The following is a 19,408-nucleotide window of genomic DNA, read 5'->3' as shown; positions in this document are numbered from 1 at the left end:
TACAAGATTACAGGAGCTTGAATAGTGGTTCTGAAGTAGCTTTCTGGAAAAAAGGGTTTCACTTTTGTTTTTTAGAAGAGAGCAGCCCATCTTTGTGTTTTTTGGCAATGTGCTACTTGAAAATGAGGTTGGTGTCTAGGATGAGTGTAAGTGACTTGGCATTCGGTGGAAGTTGAGGTTCGAAGACCCCAGGGTTCATGTCACTGAGCCAGGTTTGTACAGAGTGAGAACCATAAATAGCCTCCAAGCCTTCTGAAGTAGTGGTGCCGAGGTAGAAGAGCTGGAGAGGTGCTTTCCACAACGGGTTGCATGTTTGTGATTATACAGTGCCATATAGGTGGAACCCTGGTTGAAGAGAGATACAAGTCTGGAGCCCATACAGAATCCAGAACTGGCACTGCCTCTGTGCTGGAGGAACAAGTGACGAGGCCTCACACAGGACAGAGCTAGAGTGGAGTGGACTTTATTGGTGCCGTAGCTCTTCGAATATTTGCAGCATAATCTCTCTGAAGGCTTAAACATGCTGCAGAGTCAATGATGGCTTGGGAAACTCAGAGTTAGCTTATGGTTCGACATGGGGTTCAAAGAGGAAAGCGAAACAGGTGTTGGGTTTCTGGAATGCTGACCGAGATCTCTCCTGAAATCAGGAGCATATAGACATTGAAACTTACTCACTTTACCTAATCTTCCTTTTTGACTTTCCATCGGCTTTGACTTACCTGCCGAGCGTCAACGTGATCTAGATCAGGATCAACCTCTCCTTTTGCTCTGCGACAGAGTTTGACTTCCCACTCCCTGATGGCCATGGGGTGCATCTTGGAGGATTTGTCACAGGACCTAGAGTCCTGTTTGGTGTGACATGGATTGAAACTTGCCATCTTTAGGAGCAAAATACCTTCACAAACCCAAGAAATTTTGAAGTTCAAAAAGACTTCAGTAACTACTGATACTAGCAGGAGTAGAAATCGGGATCCGGGTCACAAGGGGACAGAAAAAGCAGGTCTGATTTCAAACCACAGAGATGGTGCCTATATGTAGTTCTGTGCTGCTATTTCGGGAGGCAGATGGAGTCACAATGAAGTTCAAAGACACCTGTCCCCGCGAGAAGTGACAATAGCCTCCAAATTGAGGTTACTACAACTTAAAGTGCTCCACACGACCTACCTACCCAGAGAAACCCTAGTTAGAATGGGAAGAGCTGACTCCCCACTCTGAATGCGTCAGTGTGGGAGGCAGGGATGTGGAATTCCTATAGCCCGACGCCCAAGACATATTGTTTGGGGTCAAGGGCAACAAGTTTTGATTTGTTATTTGTCCTTGGGACAAGTAGGCCCAACCCCCTACATCACAAACCCTTTGACTGCCAGTTTTCAGTACCACCTTATGGATAAGGGAAAGGCATTGCTTGCAGTTAAGGTAATATTTCTGTCCATGTGTTAATGATGTTCAAAAATAATTTTATTAGGGTGAGCGATCTAAGTACATGTTGTAAGCTTAGGCTGTACTACTGACAGTGGTTCCAGTATAAAAATGTGTATACACGTTTTCAATGTTTAGCAATATGAGACTATGTATACTGCTCCCAGAATGCTCTCTGATTAGATGCAAATATATGCAGAAGCTTGAAAGCTAGATTCATTATTCTTTGCTTTCAAAATAAAATGTTCCCAAAAAAATGCAAAAACATTTTGCTAAACTACTGTAACATTTTAGATACTGTATTTTGTAAGCATCGTTTGGTAAAATGTGTTGATGTATGCTAGTATTTCTCAAGAATATTCCTAATGGATAATCAGTGTAACCAGTTTTAATAAGATTATGGGAAACATAAAAATAAAGAAGCATTGGTAAAGCCAATAGGTCTGAAATTGTTGGTCAGCCATGGTTTTGTCAATGCATGCCTTGTTTTGGCATGGTTTTTGTAAAACCTTATTGGTGTGGGAGCTGCCGGGCCCTCATCATTATAACAAACATTGGCAAAAGCAAAACATTTTTTGGTCTCAAAAAGCACACATTCCCACAGTAGTTCCTTGCACTGAACAAAACAACTGTGTCGATTATGCTCCATGTGAAAGAACAGAATGCTGTCACTCACAGGGAACATAGCCGATAAACCGAGACAGAATTTTAATAAACACAAAAGGTTATGGTTAGCTCCAGACCTAATTAGAGGCCCAATTATTAAATAAAGTCTCAAAAGTGCACTCATGTCCCTGCATTAAGTGCAGATATACAACTTTCATGAATTCACAAAACTTTACAGAAGTAGGCCAAGAAATAGTACTCCTAGAAAATATTTGTTGACAGCATTTTAGCATGAGCAAATATACAGGTGTAGATTTGCTCATGCGAAAATCTGAGTGTTTGCAAGTTCACTTTCCCTTCAACCACTTTTTTGCCAACCCTGGAAGAAGTTTTATGTCTGCCATTGTCAGGAGTAAATTTCCAATCTTTCTCACTATGGGAAAAGATTAGAGAAGAGTTGGTGAAAACCCTTAGAACATGCACGTTAGTAGGTTTGCACAGACTCAAAAGGGCATTCCAACCCTGGAACTGTTTACCATTACCTTAAGCGCCAGTATGTAGATCTGCGGAAACATGACAACATAAGGGAATTGCTGGTTTCAAACCCTTGTATAAAAGGAGCCCTGGCATAATCAGAGAGGGTATTTCGGAGCTCTTATATAATGAGATTGCTGCCATAATTTGTCACCACATTACATGGCACAAAAGGTACAAGTGGATTCTGTTACAGGACAAGTAGATTTATGAAGCAACCTGCCCCATGAACAAGTAGATATTTTATTAAATTCCACACCCCTGGGGAGGACAGGTACGTTCTTGCATATTATATGGGATTGCCCAAAGATTGGGAACAACTGGGAAACAATCATGCACACAATTACACAGGTATGTGGGGTACCAGTTCAACCAGAACCCAAAAGATGCCTTCTTAACATTTGGGAGGCAACAGACTTAAATAGTAAAAATCAGAACTGGGCAACACTAGGTATGATGATCGCAAAGCGTACCATTGCCTAGCACTGGGGAGTCCAGCTTGCACCAACCCACACTGAATGGTGTAATGACATGGATTGGTCCATGGTATCTGAGAAAGCAGTCTATATGAGCAGGGGATGCCCTAAGAAATGGCACCAGGTGTGGGGAGGATGGAATGCCCACAGGGGGGTGCATGCACGCCGCCTTCTCAAGGCCCGTCGCTAACAGCAATCTAGAATCCTCACCCGAGGGCCCGGCAGCCATACTGAAGAAACTAGTGAAGAACAAATTGAAAAGATGGGTATCATAACCAATGTAGACAATTGCTGAGATGTTTTGTATAATCATTGTAAATGTATCACTAACTTGTTCTGCTGCAAAATAAAAAGATTTTGAAAAACAGAAAAACGACAACACCTGCCAGCATGACGGAGCTATTGAGACGTTTTCGGAGCCAGTCTGGCAACTGGGGCGATTCACAAAGTGGCTGTGGGTAGGACTGCAGCTGCCAGCGTTACCATCCTATGGATTTGTTGGTACTACAGCAGGATCTGGTTGGCGCAGGGACTGACTGTAGCTTGGGCCGCAGAAGGTGGCACCATTGTGTATGGCTTCTGCTAATATTGCAGCATTGACATAGCGGATTTTGCAGACGATTGTGCTGACTGTCGCTGGTCCTGAAGAACGTGGTGATGTATTCCTTTTGCCACATTACCAGCACTTATGCGAACTTCCAATTGATAATGCAGGCACATAAGCAGGCAGTGCTTTACACCTTCTTTGTTGCTGGTATTGAAGCAGTTAGCTCTGCCTTTCAGTGGTTTCACAATGTATTGTACAGGAATGTGCTGCTATTTTGTTGACATTGCACAGGTGACACTTATTGTGGCTGTGGCTGGTAATAACACAGGTGACCCTGCCAGGGTTGTAGCTGGTTTATTATTTGGAAACAATGGGGACCACTACATACAACAATGAAACTTGCTAGCGGTAGGGAAAACAAAATGGGGGGGAGAGGGGAAACACGCTAAATGCAAGTGTACAATATTCAACAACCAATAACCTAACAGGACAACATGTAATCAATTAAAAACCTTGTGCATAATTATTATCAACAATCTTTTTATTTTCATTATATTTTATCTTTTTTTCATATAAATAAGGTGTCAAAAGTCTTACTCATTCACTAAACGCCATACAAAGGAGGGACATCAATTAATACCTTACATGAATTATATTCGATGTCCTTTTTTGTTCACCTACCCCACTCATATATTTCTGTAGTTTAGAAGTTGCTGCATCATATATATAAAACATAGAACTTATGAGAACCATCAAGTCTTCAAAAGAAGAAAAAGACATACAACAAGGATCCCTCTTTTAACAAGTCTGGGACCCGCCCCAGGTACCCTTACATTAGATAAAAATGGTTGCCCCCATATGATCCATAATTTACTATGCCTCTCCCTCCTCTTCCATCATATGTGGGACTGAACCCATGTTCTTCGTTTCTTGCATGTACCAAAGTTTACATATATAGGAATCCGGAGACACACTTCTATTATGGACTAGAGCAACTTGGAGGCCCTATCAAGACGTGTGGACCCATTTAACCTACTTTATTCCTTCACGTCTCCCTCAAAATGTATCGAAAAGTCTTTTAGAAATGTGCACAAATTTTTCAGCTCAATGATATTAATTCTTTCATTTACTGGGGCGCATTATTATGTTTTAGGTCCCAGCCATTTCTTTGATTGAATCCTCAGAAACTTCAAAATACAGACTTCCTAAAATTCCATCAATATAGAAAGAAATAGGTGACTATCATATCCTCTCCAAATTATCTCTTTCTTTTTTCTGTTACTTTTTGAGCACATACCTAGTTATTGCATGCCACACATGCAACGTCACTTTTCATAGCATGCTTCTCTCCTGAATAGGGTTTTCAAATGCATCGATAAATAGATGCAAAGAGATAAAGCACTGGGAGGTGTCTGATCACTAAGCATGTTTTTGTACACTCTTTCTTCTATATGCATATTCTATATATATTCCTTAGAATATGATTAGAATTGCACTGATGCTGCATGTTTTTAGCTCTAATTGATCCCCTTAAACACACTGAACTGGCCTACTATGAACGATTTATATTTAAACGTTCCTAATTTAAACAAACCAATTCCTCCAGGACAGATAAATTGACGCATGTGCTTGTAAATATTAAGATTATTTCATTATATGTTCAATGCAGAGAAAGTTGAGACGGTTTCCTGATGAAGGCAACTGCCGAAACACGCGTAGTCTCCATCTACTGCCGAACCATCTTTCTGTCCATGAACCATCTGGACCCTGTTTCAAATATACGATAAAGTGTTGTACTGTGTATAAAACTGTACTGTATAGTCTGACTGTATTAACAATATGATCATTTTTCAATTGTCAAAATGTGTTTGATGCATTGAAGATTTTAGTGAATGAGTAACTTTTGACACCTTATTTATATGGAAAACAAATATCATAAAAATAAAAAGATTTTTGATAATTATGCACAATCTTTAGTAATTGATTACATGTTGATGAATATTGTACACTTGCATTTAGCGTGTTTCCCCCCACCATGGTGCAAGGCTGCCTGTATTGCAGGGATGATTGTTTTTGTGCAAGAAGGGACACCTTCCTGCACAAAAACAATTGATGGTGTTTTCCTGCTATGTGTGCCGTAGAATGCAGCACACATAGAAGGAGAAAAAAAGCATGGGCGTTTCTCCTTGTTGCGCCTCTTTAACGCCCCCCTTAGAATCTGACACATTCCAGTGTTTACGAAACCTTGCGAATCTGGGAATGCGTCAGAATCCATGGGTTTGGCGTGAGAACACCCACAGCAACACCCGTGGAACGCCCCTTTCACGCAGAGTAATGTGTGAAAGGGGGCCATATTTACAAGGTCATGAAATGCCATGTAGGGTGGCTTTGTGCGGCCTCGTAAATATGGCTCAGCATTGTGCGCCACAGGAGCATCAAACAAGTGACGCTCCGGTGGCAGAGGGCCTTGTAAACATACGCCGCTGTATTGAAGAAAGCGGCACTGTCGGCTTAGGCTTTTCATGGTTCAACTCATCTCTTTTTCTGACACAACTAGGAATGAAGAATAAAAAAGAGAGTTGAGGAACATTACTAATAAAATTAAGACACACGTCTAAAAAAATAAAGAGGCCTGAAAATGACTTGAATTAGTACATTTATTATTGATACTGCACATTAATACAAGTTTAAAAAAACGGTTTCTGCAGCACTCTGCACACCAGGGGCCCAATTACAACTTGCAAGGCACTGACGGTGCAAACTCAGCAGATGCATTTACTGTTATTGTGCGGTGTCACGCTGCCTGCTCCATGCACTCACAAGCGAAATCCCACTGAATGGGGAATAACTGTGCAGACAGAATTACTGCAATGCGGTATTCCTCATTCCAGAACATTTATTACCTGCTCAGGCAAGTGGTAGTTGTCTGTCGGGGCTTGTCTGTGGGCCTGAGGAAGGGAGTAGCAAGGGTTGCAGAAGACAGGAGGAAAAACAGTCTTGGCAGGGGGGGCATTGCATGCTTCCCACTTGCCATGTTCCCTATGCAGGAGACAGAAGTCAGGCGGGCCTGATTCCGAGGTCAGGCTGCTGCAGCTGAAACATCAAGCTTTACGGCAGATAAAACTGGGTCGTTGTTCCCAAATCCGGGAAAAACCAGGGGGCATATTTACATTAAAATGGCGCCGCGCTGTGTCATTTTCAAATGCAGTCTTCTTCGGTTCCCGTAGATTTCCACATGGGAACTGTGTCCATCTGACTATAATCACAGCCCAAGCAGGTACGGTCTCTAGAACGGATGCAGTGTGGCAGAAGGCACGAGAAGCCGAAATAAACCAAGGACTTTGGGCATCAGACAAGCAGGAAGGCACGATGACTGAAGAGGAGCGCTTCACAACAATACCAGGAAACAACACGCACTGCCAGGAAACGCCAAAGCCCGACAAAGGGCGTCCCTTCAGGGCCAAGGGCCGGAGCGCAGCCCAGATAAGCTCAGGAAGAGAACAAAACATGCAGGGAGCCGGAACATGACCTCGAGCACAGCAACAATGAAAACACCCCCTCCAGAGAGAGAAAATCGACAGAAGAGGAGAGGCAGTGGAGAAAAAGAGTACGAATAAATGAGGTCAGGGGAAGAGAGGAGAATATGAAGGGATAGCAGAAAGAGGGGGAGAGGAGAGGAGGCCACAGAGGAGGATAAAAACGGACTGAAGGAAGGACGCTAGGTAAAAGGAAGGGAGATTGGTGAATAAAAAGCTAGGGAGAGGTAAACAACTGTGGTTTGAGTGGGGAAGTAAACAAAGCTAAGGTGTGGAAGAGCGCAGGTGAGCACTCCGCGGTGTTCTCAAAGAGCAGTCAGTCGATGCAGCTACAATCGGGCCTGGTGTGAGTTCGAGGCCAGTCTTCGGATGGACACGAGGCCAGTTCTGTAGTGTGTAAAAGGTCACTCCTGCCTGAGAGGCGATTTCTCTGGTTGAAGTGGATTTTAGGCAAGCCGCGCTCTGCGGAGGTCATTCTACTGGGTGATTGGCTACTGCTGTGGCAGGAAGTCATTTCTTTTGCTCAAGTGAGATAAGTTTCGCTGTGCGTGGGAGGCTGTTTGAGCCCTACTTTGTCAGAGGTGGGTCTGGTATGAACAGGTCAGTCCTTGGTGAGTTAGAGGTCAAATTATGGTGAGAGGGAGGTTAGTGCAATGGTGAATGGGAAGTTAGTGTTTGAATGGGAGTGGTGACTAGGGTTATAGGTCAATCCTGGGTACACAAGAGATAATTGACAGCAGGAATGGGCTTGGGTATACTTGGTAGCTCAACTGAGGACAACTGGTTCTAGTTCTCCGCTGAAGATGGGCAGTCGACTGGTACGTGAACGTGATTCAGGATGCAAGCCAGGTGGTGCCTAAGCTTGCTGAAGATAGGTAGCTAGACGGCACTTGAGCTCAGATGATCACAGTGGGCCCACAGTTGCCTCAGTCATTCTGGAAATGGTTAGCCAGGTAGTGTCTGAGGTGATCTGAGAACAGGTGGGTTTCTAATGGACTGACTGTAGCCGGAACTCACATGATTGGTGGACAGATGGCGCATGAGCTCAGCTGGGTGAAGGCGAGCAGCCGGTGCCTGAGCTCAGATGATGGATCGAAGATGGGTGCCTGAGCTCAGTTAAAAATGGGCAAGCGGCTGGTGCCTGAGTTCAGTTCAGGAGGGGTCGCACCGCCACTGCCTTGCCTCTGTTCCACTGAAATTGGATGGGATATCTGGTGATTTCAATCATAATTCTTCTCAGCTTTCAGCACCTGGCAGTACATGAGCATGGAAAATACAAGTCCCAGGACCTGCAAAGGTCAAATCGGAGAGGTTAGAGGGCAAGCGGCACATATGTGGTACATATAATATCTGATCAGAATCATACATTCATAACCACGTCATAATCATAACATGTATGACCCACAAATAGACCACCCACAAGCCTAGTTAGAATGGCTTAGTTTATCCCATTACAGAATGAATACTAATCAGCCCAGATACCCGTTATGCACTCATTACGGCAGATGCATCCTAAGCCATCCATCTCGCTCTCCTCTCATCACATCCCTCGAGGCAGGTCACAGTCACACACCCAGCAACGAGACTGATGTCAGAATCATACACACGCATCACTGCAGGACACATTCATAAACCTCTGATTTCCAAAGCCCGAAAAGATCTGCTGTGAGAATGAGAGGGGTTACTTCTGTAAACTACCATCACAGAAGGATGTGTAGGAGAACAGGACTGGCTTTGTGAGAATGAGAGGGGTTACTTCTGTAAAGTACCATCACAGAAGGATGTGTAGGAGAACAGGAATGGCTTTGTGAGAATGAGAGGGGTTACTTCTGTAAAGTACCATCATAGAAGGATGTGTAGGAGAACAGGACTGGCTTTGTGAGAATGAGAGGGGTTACTTCTGTAAACTACCATCACAGAAGGATGTGTAGGAGAACAGGACTGGCTTTGTGAGAATGAGAGGGGTTACTTCTGTAAAGTACCATCACAGAAGGATGTGTAGGAGAACAGGACTGGCTTTGTGAGAATGAGAGGGGTTACTTCTGTAAAGTACCATCACAGAAGGATGTGTAGGAGAACAGGACTGGCTCTGTGAGAATGAGAGGGGTTACTTCTGTAAAGTACCATCACAGAAGGACGTGTAGGAGAACAGGACGGGCTTCCTGTGAATCCCCTCGAGTATCCATTCAAGGATTCACCCGCACAAAAACGATCGGAACGAGAACAGAAGGGGACTTTCTGGCTACGGTGTATCACCAGGAACAAAAAGGGATTCCCAAGCACTCAATCCTGCAGTCTAATGAGGCACTCCCCATCCAAACACCGTCCCTTGGGTCCATGTTAGGTACATGCTGCTTAGGAGCCAGCTGCACTCGCTGCATGGTTAAGAATGTCCCCTGCATGGTGTACATTCGCGTTCCCCTGTCCGGAATGCCAGACTGCGAGTATCTGGTTTTAGTCGATTTTGAATTTGACCTCAGCCTAACGTTAACCTAGTGTGTGCTCAAAGGCCTAGGCCTGTCCATTGACATGGATGAGGTTCTGTGACCTGGAGAAACAAACCATGTATGCCCTCATTTGACTGACGATGGACTACCGACCCTGTCATGGGTTTAGCATGTAGATCGATGGTGGCAGCTTACTATATTTTGTAAATCAGTAGTTTTATCGGTTTCACTGGAGTGAATACAGGGACAGAGAACAGACGCTTGCACGTTACTCTCAAGTATTTCTAAGTGAAGGCAAAATGAAGGCCTGGAACCAAGGACTTCAACCGGCTGGTGGATGTCAGTTGTATCTGTGGCGCACGTTTAAGACTGGTGGAGACTTTCAACATACTCGATTGGGGTGTTTTTCACATTTAAAGGAACTGCACAATTGATTGTGTGCGCCAGACGCTTTAATTTACTACTTTCAAACACTGGAGAATAATACAGGAATATAGGATCTCCCCCTTGATTTTCAAACTAGACCATCATATCGCGCTAAATCCATTGATTGCAATTTTCTTCGTGTGTGGCTGTCCTCCCCTTCATAGTCCTGAGGAAGACCCGCAGCAATGCTCTACAATTTACACACCGTGTCCAGGGTCGAAACGTCCACACGTTTGTATCATACATGTCTATACAGTTTTCTTGACTACATTAATCATCATTGTGTCTTGCATTACATGTACTAAATAAGGAGACAGACCAAAACTTGAAAATATTCCTTTATTTCATGTCACATATGTTGTGCACATAGTGTATAGTTTCATTTCACTAGTCACTACGTCACTTTCTCACAATATTCACTTTTGTATCTCTGGAAATATAGTTGTGTTGATAACAGCCTTTTGAGTATTCAATACTTCTTGAGAATATACGAGTAAATCAACTCAATCTATGTCTTTTGGGTGAGTCCTTTTAAAAAAAATCGTTTTCCATGCTATGGAAATAAGGAATTTTGAGATACTTTTACTTGTATATTAAGTACAGTAATCACAGCTATTGCATAGCCCAACAGAACCAATTGCTTACTATAGTGCTCAAAGGCCTAGGCCTGTCCATTGACATAGATGAAGTTCTGTGACCTGGAGGGACACACCATGTATGCCCTCATCTGACTGACAGTGGACTACCGACCCTGTCGTGGGTTTAGCAGGTAGATCGATGGTGGCAGCATACCATCTTTTGTAAATCAGTAGTTTTATCAGTTTCACTTGAGTGGAGGTCTACTGACCTACTTGTGTAAAGTTCTGATCTATGTGCTAACCCAGGTCCTTACTGCGTGTTATGCATGTGTGTATTTGTGGCCTGTATAGCACACAGTGTATGTATGATGGAGTCGGAGTAACGGAGACTTGTGAGTTCCATTTTGGAAGCCCCAGGCCTGTTCCTGTACGCTTGAGGAAAGTGCAGTTGTTTTTCCAGACCATGGAAGTCTATTGCTGATATTTCTGAAGACGGGGAGGAGACTTACACACCAAAGTGGGGAGAGGAGAGCGGACTCCTTTAGAAATTCAATGAGGCCTTTTGCTGAGAGGGGCTGTTGTAAATTAAGGCAGAATGTGATTAAGCATTTACTGAAAACATTAATGCTTTCCCTTGCGATCATGTTTTCTTCGTTATGTTGACCGAAGTCCGGACTCCATTTTGTATTGACATGCTGCCATGTGTTCGTCACGAGGAGAGTCCGACCTCTGTGTTAGTTGCTCTTGTAATCTGCCTAGTAACAGTTTATAAATAGCTCTCTCCTGTCCGTCTGGCGCATGCCCAGACTTGACCACATCTGTGTAATTAGCTTTGCTTGACCATGTGCTTTCGCGGGCTCAAGGAGTGTGTTGGCTCCGCCCATGTATTGATTCAGTATCGAGAATGACCATAAATGGTAATGTTCTTCGGCCTCATGTTGTATCCACCCACTTATGAGCCCCTCTGTTGTGTATAAAAGGGGACTGTGTACGAATGTTCTGTGTGCTACTCCATGCAATACTGAAGAGTGTTGTGTGGATTGTAGGACCACCCTTAAGGGTTAATAAACGTTGGTTTTGTACTTTGCAGTTTCCGTGCCAACTTCCTTATAGATTCCGTTACAGGAGAGCGAACCCTTGTGTCTTGCGGGCCTAGCTGGGGCCTGTATTTCTCAATTGGCGCCCGTCACGTGGGGCTCATCGGCGACTCGGATGCTCGAAGGACTGGTCGCGACGAAGGTGAGGAGTTTGGCCGGGGACGTGATCACTGCCAGCGGCGTCTTAGCCCTGGCATCCCGAGGTTTTTCTTCCTTCCCTTCCGAGCTGACCGTCTGGGTGGCGCCGGTCATCGACTGAGACCTCTTCTGTCGGTCCTGCCGTGAGAGCCGTTTGGGCGATTGTGGAGCTTGGCAGTTGGAATCTGGACTCTTGATTGGTAAGAACCGTTGTACGGTACTTGCTCCGAGTTTTTGAAGCCTGGGTTGGCTATTTGAGTTTGATTGATGATGACTAGTCATATTTTGAATTTGTCTTTGTGAAAATATATGCGTTGCAACACATATAGGCAGGTAATGTGGAGAAATTTCTCCAGGAGCTGTGTAAACTTTGAACGGCGCAACGATTAAGTGCCATTTTCTTTCTAATATTGCATATTTTGCATTATTCCTAGCATGCCTGCTTTTAGCGCACTCCGTAAGTGGTGCTGCTGTTTTGGAAACCGGTTGAACCTCGAGGAATCTGCTCCAGCTCCCCCAGAGGGGACTCCTAGTAGGGATATGTATGTGAAGCATGGTCTTTCTTCCATAATGTACAGCACGCTATGGAGGAAATACACGAGGAAGGATCCTGAGTTGCGATGGCCTTTGTATGGATCGTTTGATATACGTAAGATTGAGTATGTGGAACAGTGTATGTGTAAGCGACGTGCTCGTCAGGATATGTTTGAGTGTGTGCGATTATGGGTGAAGGAAGTGCGTGAGCGAGAGAAACGTGAGAAAGCGCTGTTTGATAAAGAGCAACGGAAGAATGACCATGTGCGAGCGCAGGAAGCGAAGCGTCGGGAGGACAAAGAGCACACGGACAGACAAGAGAAAGAGCGTAGGCTACAGGTCTCGGGTCAATATGTTGTTCGCCAGCCACTTTATCCTGTCCTTAATAATCCTGATGATGATTTTTATTTACTAGATCGCTCTCCGCCCCCTTATGTTGGCGCATCTGCTCCGCGGCCGCAAGATTCTGGCCCGGCTTCGGGTAAGGTAGACACACGGTCCATGTTATCGGCCGAGCATATGGCTGAGCTTCGGAAACTTTCCCTCCGTGCACTTAAGGGCAAGATGTCTAAGGAGGACTTGTTCCATACTTGGGGGTCGTGGCAAGATAGAGAGAGGGTGTATTTTCTGTCTCATTTCGCGGATGAAGTAATTGCTGCTTTCCGAAAATATTCTAGTGTCCTTGAGCCTGACGAAGTGTCTTCGGATGCCGGAGCATTACGTAATGGTGTTTTTTCTCCCTCTAAGGCTCCTGAGGCGGCTCGGCGGCTGTTCGCTTTGCGGGACGAGGTGCTGGCCCTTAGAGAGAGAGCACGTCAACAAACGGAGGAGGAGAAGCAGTCGGATTCGTCTGCAGCAGGGGGCCACCCATCCGCCTCCCAGTCAGATAAGGATGACATAGTGCATGTTAAACCAATGCGTGAGGCGGCGCCTTTGTATGTTCCTCCTAAGGGAGCAGGGACTAGCTCGGATATTAACTCCGCCGATGCAAGGGGATATTTCGTATATAATTGGGTTTATACTCCATGGCATAGGGCCGATGTTATGGCGTTAAAGAATGCATTGCCTGACCCCCGCAAGAATCCAGCGGCCTTCTATGAAGAAGTCGAGGGGGCCTTGAATTCTTGCATTATGACCTTAGCGGATATAGACCTGTTCTTTGGCCTTATCCTACCGCCGGATACGTGGCGCTCTGTCCGAAAGGTAGATGATGCGGTTGCCTTCAAGGCCCGGTGGTCTGACCTTGAGGATGAGGATAGGGAACGGAAGCCCGCACAGAAACCACCCCAGAATGTTTTAGATCTCCCTGCGGCGATTGTGGCTAAGTTGAAGACGATTATCCCCCCTAAAAAGATTGACTGGAATATGTTAGCTGCATGTAAACAGAAAATTGACGAGTCCGTTGCAGATTTCTTCACGCGCTTTGAAGAAACGTTTCATGATTTTAGTGGCCAGTCGCTTACTGACGACACGGGCCGCCACCTTTTCGCGGACAAATATGTGGCTAATCTGCTACCGGCAGTTGCAGCCCGGTTAAAAGCGAGCGAGAGTTCCTGGTCCTCCGCGACGCCGACGGCCCTTCTGACTATCGCTCAGTATTATGAGCGTCAGGAGCACGAGGCGAAGGGCCAGGAAGAGAAGAAATCGAAAGACCTCAAGACTAAGGTGATGTTAGCACAAGTATATGGCCCGCCCCGACGGGGTAATAATAGAGGAAGGGGCGGATCTTATGGTCCCCCTCCGGGCCGATCTGATTTGAATAGGAACCAGTGTGCATATTGCAAGCAATTGGGCCATTGGGCCAGGGATTGCCCAGTGTTGCGTGCTTCACGTCAGGGGCATACTCCGGGTGGCCCGAGAGGTAGAGGGGGTTCCTCGAACTTTAGAGGGAATTCTAATGACAATGCCCGTTTCGATACTGCTGGGCAGCACCGAGATAGCTCAAATGTTTTCGATCGCCAGCACCAGTATCATGTATCGGATATCGATCGATCGGGATATCACGATTCGCAGCATGCATAGGAATGCGTTGGATGGGGGTCTGAATCAGTTGAGGTGCCGGTCGATCAGACGGGTCCTTATGTATCGGCTGAAGTTTTAGGTTCTACTGATCAGTTCCTAGTAGATACAGGAGCGACACGTAGTGCATTGTCTAGGTACTTGGTTCCGGGGGCTCCCCCATCCGGCTCAGTGGTTACATCGGTAGGGTTTGACGGTACACTTTCCCGAAGCCCTCTTTCACAGCCCCTTACATTTAAGGTTGATTCTTTTTCTGCGCCCTGTCCGTTTCTGCTTGCTCCGTATACACCGGATAACATTATGGGCCTTGATATGTTAAAGTACTTTAGGGCTACAATCCGCTGCTCCCCTGAGGGTGTGAGGGTGATCTTAAACGACAACTATCCCAGGTCTGGGCGGATGTGTACGATATCAGAGGATGCATTGTTGGCTACCCTCCCCCGAGCTTTATGGGCGACTTCGGACACAGATGTGGGACAAATGGTGATCCCTCCGGTCCACATTAGCGTCCAGGAGGGGGCGGTGTTACCACGCCTCCCGCAGTATCGTATTTCCCAGGAGGGCGAGGAGGCTCTCATACAGATTGTGCAAGACTTGATCGCAGTAGGGGTAGTGGAAGAAGTTCCCTATAATATCTGTAACAGTCCGATTCTCCCAATTTTGAAAAAGGACACGGATGCAAAGGTCTATCGGTTCATAATTGATTTGAGGGAGGTAAACAAGATCGTGATACCTCAGTACCCGGTGGTTTCCGATATCACGACGTTGCTTACCTTGGTCCCGCCTACGGCGACCATGTTTTCAGTGATTGATTTGAAGAATGCCTTCTTTTCCATTCCCATCCACCCTGATAGCCGATTTCTTTTTGGGTTCACATTAAACAATAGATCTTATCGTTTTTGTAGAATTCCCCAAGGCTATACAGAAAGCCCTAGTATTTACAGTCAGGCTTTGAAATGACAGTTGGATTCCTTTGTTTTACTCGAGGGGGTCGCCCTCATCCAATATGTCGATGACATCCTGTTGGCGGCTGACACCCTGGAGCTGTGCGAGAAAAGCACGCTAGCCTTACTTTCCTTTTTAGCATCCCACAATCACAAGGTCTCTAGGAAGAAATTGCAATTCTGTAGACCAAAGGTGACTTATTTGGGTCACCTTTTGTCTAAGGAGGGGCGTGCACTCACACCAGATCGTATTCAAGTAATTTTGGACACACCGAGACCATCCACGCAGAAGGATGTGCGTGCATTTTTGGGCCTTGTTTCTTTTTGTAGACAGTGGATATTGGGGTTTTCACACATAGCTAAGCCATTACTAGCTCTTTTGACAAAAGACACGCCTATCCCAATCCCTTGGTCAGATGAGTGTGATGCTGCTTTTCAGCAACTGCGACAGGCCCTTTGTTCAGCACCAGTGTTAGGGACCCCTGATTATACAAAACCCTTTTCGTTGTATGTGCATGAGAAAGATGGATGTGCATTATCAGTCTTAGTGCAGATGCACGGCGATAAGCAGCGCCCTTGTGCATATTTTTCGGCTGTGCTTGATCCTGTCGCCCGAGCATTACCAGGGTGTTTTCGCTCGGTAGCGGCGACAGCTGTGTCAATACGCCAAAGTGAAGGAATTGTGTTGTCCCATAAATTGTTGGTGTTAGTTCCCCATGCTGTGGATGCCCTGCTCAATCAAACAAAGACGCAGCATTTGACCAGTGCCCGCTTAACGGGATATGAGTTGACGCTTTTGGCTCCTCATATTACGTTGAAAAGGTGCGTAACGTTAAACCCGGCCACATTGTTGCCATACCCCGAGACCCAGCCTGAGGCGCAGAAAGCGCATGATTGTATTCTTGTGACTGAGGAACAAACAAAGGGTCGTATTGATCTCCAGGATACGCCCTTTTCAGAGGTAGATGGAGAGTTGTGGGTAGACGGATCATGCCTGAAGCTACCAGATGGTACGACTTCAGCAGCGTATGCAATTACCACATTACACACGATAGTGGAGACAGCACGCATACCACAGAAATCAGCTCAAGCAGCGGAACTGATAGCATTAACACGAGCATGTGAGCTCAGTACAGGATTATGTGTGAATGTTTATACAGACAGCCGCTATGCCTTCGGAGTAGCGCATGACTTCGGCCTACTCTGGAAGGAGAGAGGGTTTTTAACGTCACATGGAGTACAGATAATGCATGGAGAGTTAGTTCATAATCTTTTAACTGCATTGACATACCCAAAGAAAATTGCTATCGTTAAGTGTAGCGCCCATAGAAAAGTGGTTGATAAAGTTGGAGAAGGGAATGCGTTAGCGGATCGAGTAGCACGGGAGACTGCGATGCAGCCCGGCGCTACTGCCATGTATGTAGTGAAGTCACGGGTGGAGAGATGGCGTGATGCGAAGGAGGAAGTGCGAGAAATGCAAAGGACTGCTTCTGACAAAGAGCGGGAACAATGGGCTAGCGAAGGAGAACTGGATGACGAGGGTTGCTGGAGAAATAAACAGATGGATAGATGGAAATTACCCACGGCTTTTGTACAACCTATGGTTCAAATGGCACATGGGCTAGCACATGTTGGAGCTTCCGCAATTGTGAAATTGCTTACCCAAGTCTGGGAGCATCCAGAGATTGCTAGCACGGCAAAGAGGGTGGTGCAGACCTGTATGATCTGTCTGAAGTATAACCCAGGGAAAGGTACTCGAACTCCAGCAGGAGGATTTGCGACACCCACTGCACCCTTTGAGGTTCTGCAGATGGATTACATCCAGCTTGAGCGCTGTAACAATTTGAAGTATGTTCTAGTAGTGGTTTGCGCTTTCAGCAAATGGGTTGAGGCGTACCCTACGAAAGACAATACTGCAATGACCACGGCGAAGCTACTGCTAAAAGAGTTTTTCCCTCGATACGGCGTCTGTAGACTTCTGTGGAGTGATAATGGCCCTCACTTTGTAGCGGATGTTATAAAGTATGTCTTGAAGGGCCTAGGCATCACTCAGAAGTTTCATGCCGTGTTTCACCCCCAGTCTGCCGGACTAGTCGAGAAGTATAATGGTACACTGAAGCTTAAGATAGCCAAAATCCAAGCTTCAACGTCTTTGACTTGGCCAGACGCCCTGCCGCTGGCGTTATTGTCAATTAGGTCAGTGCCACACTCTCGAACCGGCCTTACGCCATATGAAATAGTATTCGGACGCCCAATGAACATTTGGGGTCCACCAAGGCCTAAGGCTGTGTATGATGTACCTTGTGTAATGATGAGCGATTATCTGGCACAGTTAACGGATAACTTGGTTTCTATTCATCAACAGGTCCGAGAGGCGCTCCCTGATCGGTCTACCGGCGAAGGACATGGTCTCCGGCCTGGAGATCATGTTATGGTAAAGGTCTTCGACAGAACGAACAGTTTGGAGCCGAGATGGGTCGGACCTGAGCAAGTCCTCCTTGCAACGAGGACGGCAGTGCGAGTCTCGAACAGGAAGAATTGGATCCATTCCTTACACTGTCGAAAGGTACCGCCCGGATTGGTGGAGTCTGCCGTGCTGACCGATCAACGAGAAATCCTAGCAGCAGAGACAGGCCGTGCTGCGGGGCCGAACGACACTGAGGAGCTCTTTCCGGACCACACGACTTCTGGAGGAAGGCGATATCATCTTCGACCGAGGAAGTAAGGTTTCCAGTACCGGGACATACTGTCAGAACGGCCCTTGGGTTAGTGAAACGGAGAGCCGATGAGGCAAGGGGGGGGGATCAGCCCTGCATTAGTGTAGCGACACCCGTCTTGGCCCGCTGGTGAAGAAATCAACCGCTGCCCAAGGGGAAGAGTTCTGACAGACTTTTTAGTTTCAGGAAGATACCAGGGTATTGTTTCCTTTGACATGGAGAAGAAGAAAATTCTTTGTGCGTTGGGGTTCATGCTAACAGTAGCTGTTGTTGGGATAACCACATGGTTTGTGGAGGAGGTAACTCCTGCTCGGAAAACACTTGTGTTGACAACTCCGGTGCCTGAGGAGCACTACTTTTATACATTACCGTATCAAGAGTTGAAGCATCGACAATCTTACTTGAACAACACTTTCATCCAGATGCTGCATCACACCCACGTTGCTACGAACGCTACGAACTGTTGGATATGTGGGATGATGCCAGCCCATCAGAAGAAAGGAGGTACGCCATTCATACCACTTCCTTTCTCTCATAATGGCTCTTGTAGAGCATGGTACACTTTGTTGTTTGCCACTCGGAAACCGACAGTGGGACGATTGCTTTTCAGACTCAATAAAGAATGTCATCAGGACAAGAATGGGTATCCACAAGCGAATGGGACAATTTGGGAATGGGAAGAGTACCGACCGGACAATGAATCCATTCCCTATATCTTCACGAACACCAGAGACACTGTGGGGAAGGACAAATTCGTAATCCAAGTAGCACAAGCTCAAGCGGACCTGTGTGTCCAGAGTGTGGGTTTTATCCCTGTTGGTGTCAGTGATTGTATAACTGTACTGAATATTGACGGGTTGAATAACAGCACCTTCCTAGCGTCCCATAATACCTACTTTGTGTGTGGAAATAAAGGTTATTACCGTTTGCCGGCTGGGTGGTCTGGGGTATGCTATGTATCATTCCTATTACCTCCTGTATTCCTAGCACCCGCGTCATATCATAAGGATTTGAAATTGTTGAATAATGTGACTGTAAACAGGTATAAACATACTCTATCAATTGATGATGTGGATCAGACCGATACCAGCTTGCAACAGTATATTGATTTTAACTTAGGACTGTTTTTCTTTGTTGGAGCCGCTTTGAATAGTAGGAAGATCCGAAGATTAACAAGAGTGGTAGAAGCTGTGACCAATCAGACTGCCGCTGCTCTTGGGAATCTTACGGAAGAGTTACAAATAACTAGGATTGTTGCGTTGCAGAATCGTATGGTATTGGATGTAATGCTAGCTGATCGAGGAGGAGCCTGTAAAATTATTGGAAGTAGCTGCTGTGTGTTCATCCCTGATCATACGCCATCCGTTTATAACGCCATTAACAAGCTGCA

The 19,408-nt window shown here is 45.8% G+C and overlaps 1 protein-coding gene across 1 annotated transcript in view; it reads right to left on the bottom strand.

The window, feature by feature from the left end:
* Window positions 1-6,221: 6,221 nt before the first annotated feature.
* Window positions 6,222-19,408, bottom strand: part of LOC146809367 (tetraspanin-4-like) — a 138,742-nt gene continuing 125,555 nt past the window's right edge. Inside the window, exon 8 of the mRNA XM_085616180.1 lies at window positions 6,222-8,407. Within this exon, the coding sequence (XP_085472306.1) occupies window positions 8,339-8,407 (69 nt within the window). The 3' untranslated portion in view covers window positions 6,222-8,338. The remainder of the gene's footprint in view (window positions 8,408-19,408) is intronic.

The sequence above is a fragment of the Triturus cristatus genome, chromosome 7, assembly GCF_964204655.1.
Source record: "Triturus cristatus chromosome 7, aTriCri1.1, whole genome shotgun sequence".
Lineage (NCBI taxonomy): Eukaryota > Metazoa > Chordata > Amphibia > Caudata > Salamandridae > Triturus > Triturus cristatus.
Note: the sequence above shows the minus strand (reverse complement) of the source record. Positions and strands in the feature narration are given on the sequence as shown.